The sequence below is a fragment of the Chlorocebus sabaeus genome, chromosome 25, assembly GCF_047675955.1.
Source record: "Chlorocebus sabaeus isolate Y175 chromosome 25, mChlSab1.0.hap1, whole genome shotgun sequence".
NCBI lineage: Eukaryota > Metazoa > Chordata > Mammalia > Primates > Cercopithecidae > Chlorocebus > Chlorocebus sabaeus.
Genome location: NC_132928.1, coordinates 86,440,844 through 86,442,482, shown reverse-complemented (window position 1 = coordinate 86,442,482; position 1,639 = coordinate 86,440,844). Strand labels below are relative to the sequence as shown.

The window sequence follows — 1,639 nt, the reverse complement described above, 5'->3', positions numbered from 1 at the left end:
TTAATATGGAGCTTTCTGCATTCTTAGCATTTTTTTCAAAGCCCCTGTGACATCCTTATTCCTGAAACTGTAAATGATAGGATTCAACACAGGTGTAAGGATAGTGTAGAAAAAGGACACCATCATATCTTTCTCCGGGGTGTGGTGGGAGCTGGGGAGCATGTAGTTGTAAATAGCAGCTCCATAGAAGAGGCTGACCACTGTCATGTGGGAGGAGCAGGTGGTGAAGGCCTTCTTCCGACCCTCAGCTGAGTTCATCTTATGGATGGTGAGGATGATAAAGTAGTAAGACACTGAAATGACTGTCACAGGGATCAAGAGCATGATGACACAGCACAAGTACATGAAAATCTTGTAAAGTGAGGTGTCTGAGCAAGAGAGCTTCAAAACAGCAGGGACCTCACAGAAGAAGTGGTGAATCTCATGGGATGTGCAGAAGGGGAAGGTCATGGTGATGGGAGTGAGCATGAAGCCATCCACTGAGCCCACGAACCAGCAACCTGATGCCAGGAGGAGACATACCCTCTGGCTCGTGAGCACAGAGTAACGGAGAGGATGACAGATGGCCACGTAGCGGTCATAGGCCATGGCAGCTAGAAGGCAGTACACTCTGCACCTCCCAACTGCAGGTAGAAGTACATCTGGGTCCCACACCCAAGGACATCCACACTTCCCTATGAAATCACTTGAGTCTAGGCACTGCTGGAGGTGCGGAAGTGAGCAGCGTGATAGGCACTGAACAATTCCAACTTCACCAGTGACAGAAAGGGCTTGAAAGTCCTTTCAAAGGGTGCCCACCAAGTCCCTAAGAAGGTCGGGCAGCCAGTGACATGAATACGATTACTGTAATAGAGCAAGGACTGAGATGGTCTTCTCTTTGGCCAGCTGGTTCACCAGCATTTTGGGGACAGTGACAGAAATATATGTCAAGTCTATGAGAGAGAGCTGGTTTATAAAGAAGTACATGGGAGTATGCAGAGAGGAGTCAATGTGGATCAGAAGTATCAGTGTAATATTCCAAGTCACAGCCATCAAAAATATACTGAAGATAAGCAAGCAGAGGTGGCCAGGGTGTGAGATCTGGCTAAAGATTCCCAACAGGAAAAAGTCACCACCCAGGGTCTGGTTGGCCAGCCACATGTGGTATGATCGCTTGAAGTGGCTTTACCTGGAGGACAAAAGTAAACGTTATTTTATAATCCTGTGTGCACCACATCAAAGTATGTTTGCTTCACTTCAACTTTTAAAATTCCATGTAAAAATCAGAGTTTAAGGCCGGGCGCAGTGGCTCAAGCCTGTAATCCCAGCACTTTGGGAGGCCGAGATGGGCGGATCACGAGGTCAGGAGATCGAGACCATCCTGGCGAACACGGTGAAACCCCATCTCTACTAAAAAGTATAAAAAAACTAGCCGGGCAAGGTGGCGGGCGCCTGTAGTCCCAGCTACTCGGGAGGCTGAGGCAGGAGAATGGCGTGAACCCAGGAGGCGGAGCTTGCAGTGAGCTGAGATCCGGCCACTGCACTCCCACCTGGGCCACAGAGTGAGACTCGTCTCAAAAAAAAAAAAAAAAAAAAAATCAGTTTATTTCCGACATCAGCTGTGAGTTTGCACTAAAAAGAGCACGTTAGATTGCGAATC

The 1,639-nt window shown here is 48.1% G+C and overlaps 1 protein-coding gene across 1 annotated transcript; it reads right to left on the bottom strand.

Moving 5' to 3' along the window:
- LOC140710221 (olfactory receptor 2T10-like) lies at nt 1–1,213 on the bottom strand. Its single transcript, XM_073011444.1, is given in 3 exon segments — nt 1–603; nt 606–674; nt 862–1,213. Coding segments are annotated over 3 exon segments (951 nt in total). The 5' UTR covers nt 1,141–1,213.
- Nucleotides 1,214–1,639: the final 426 nt, after the last annotated feature.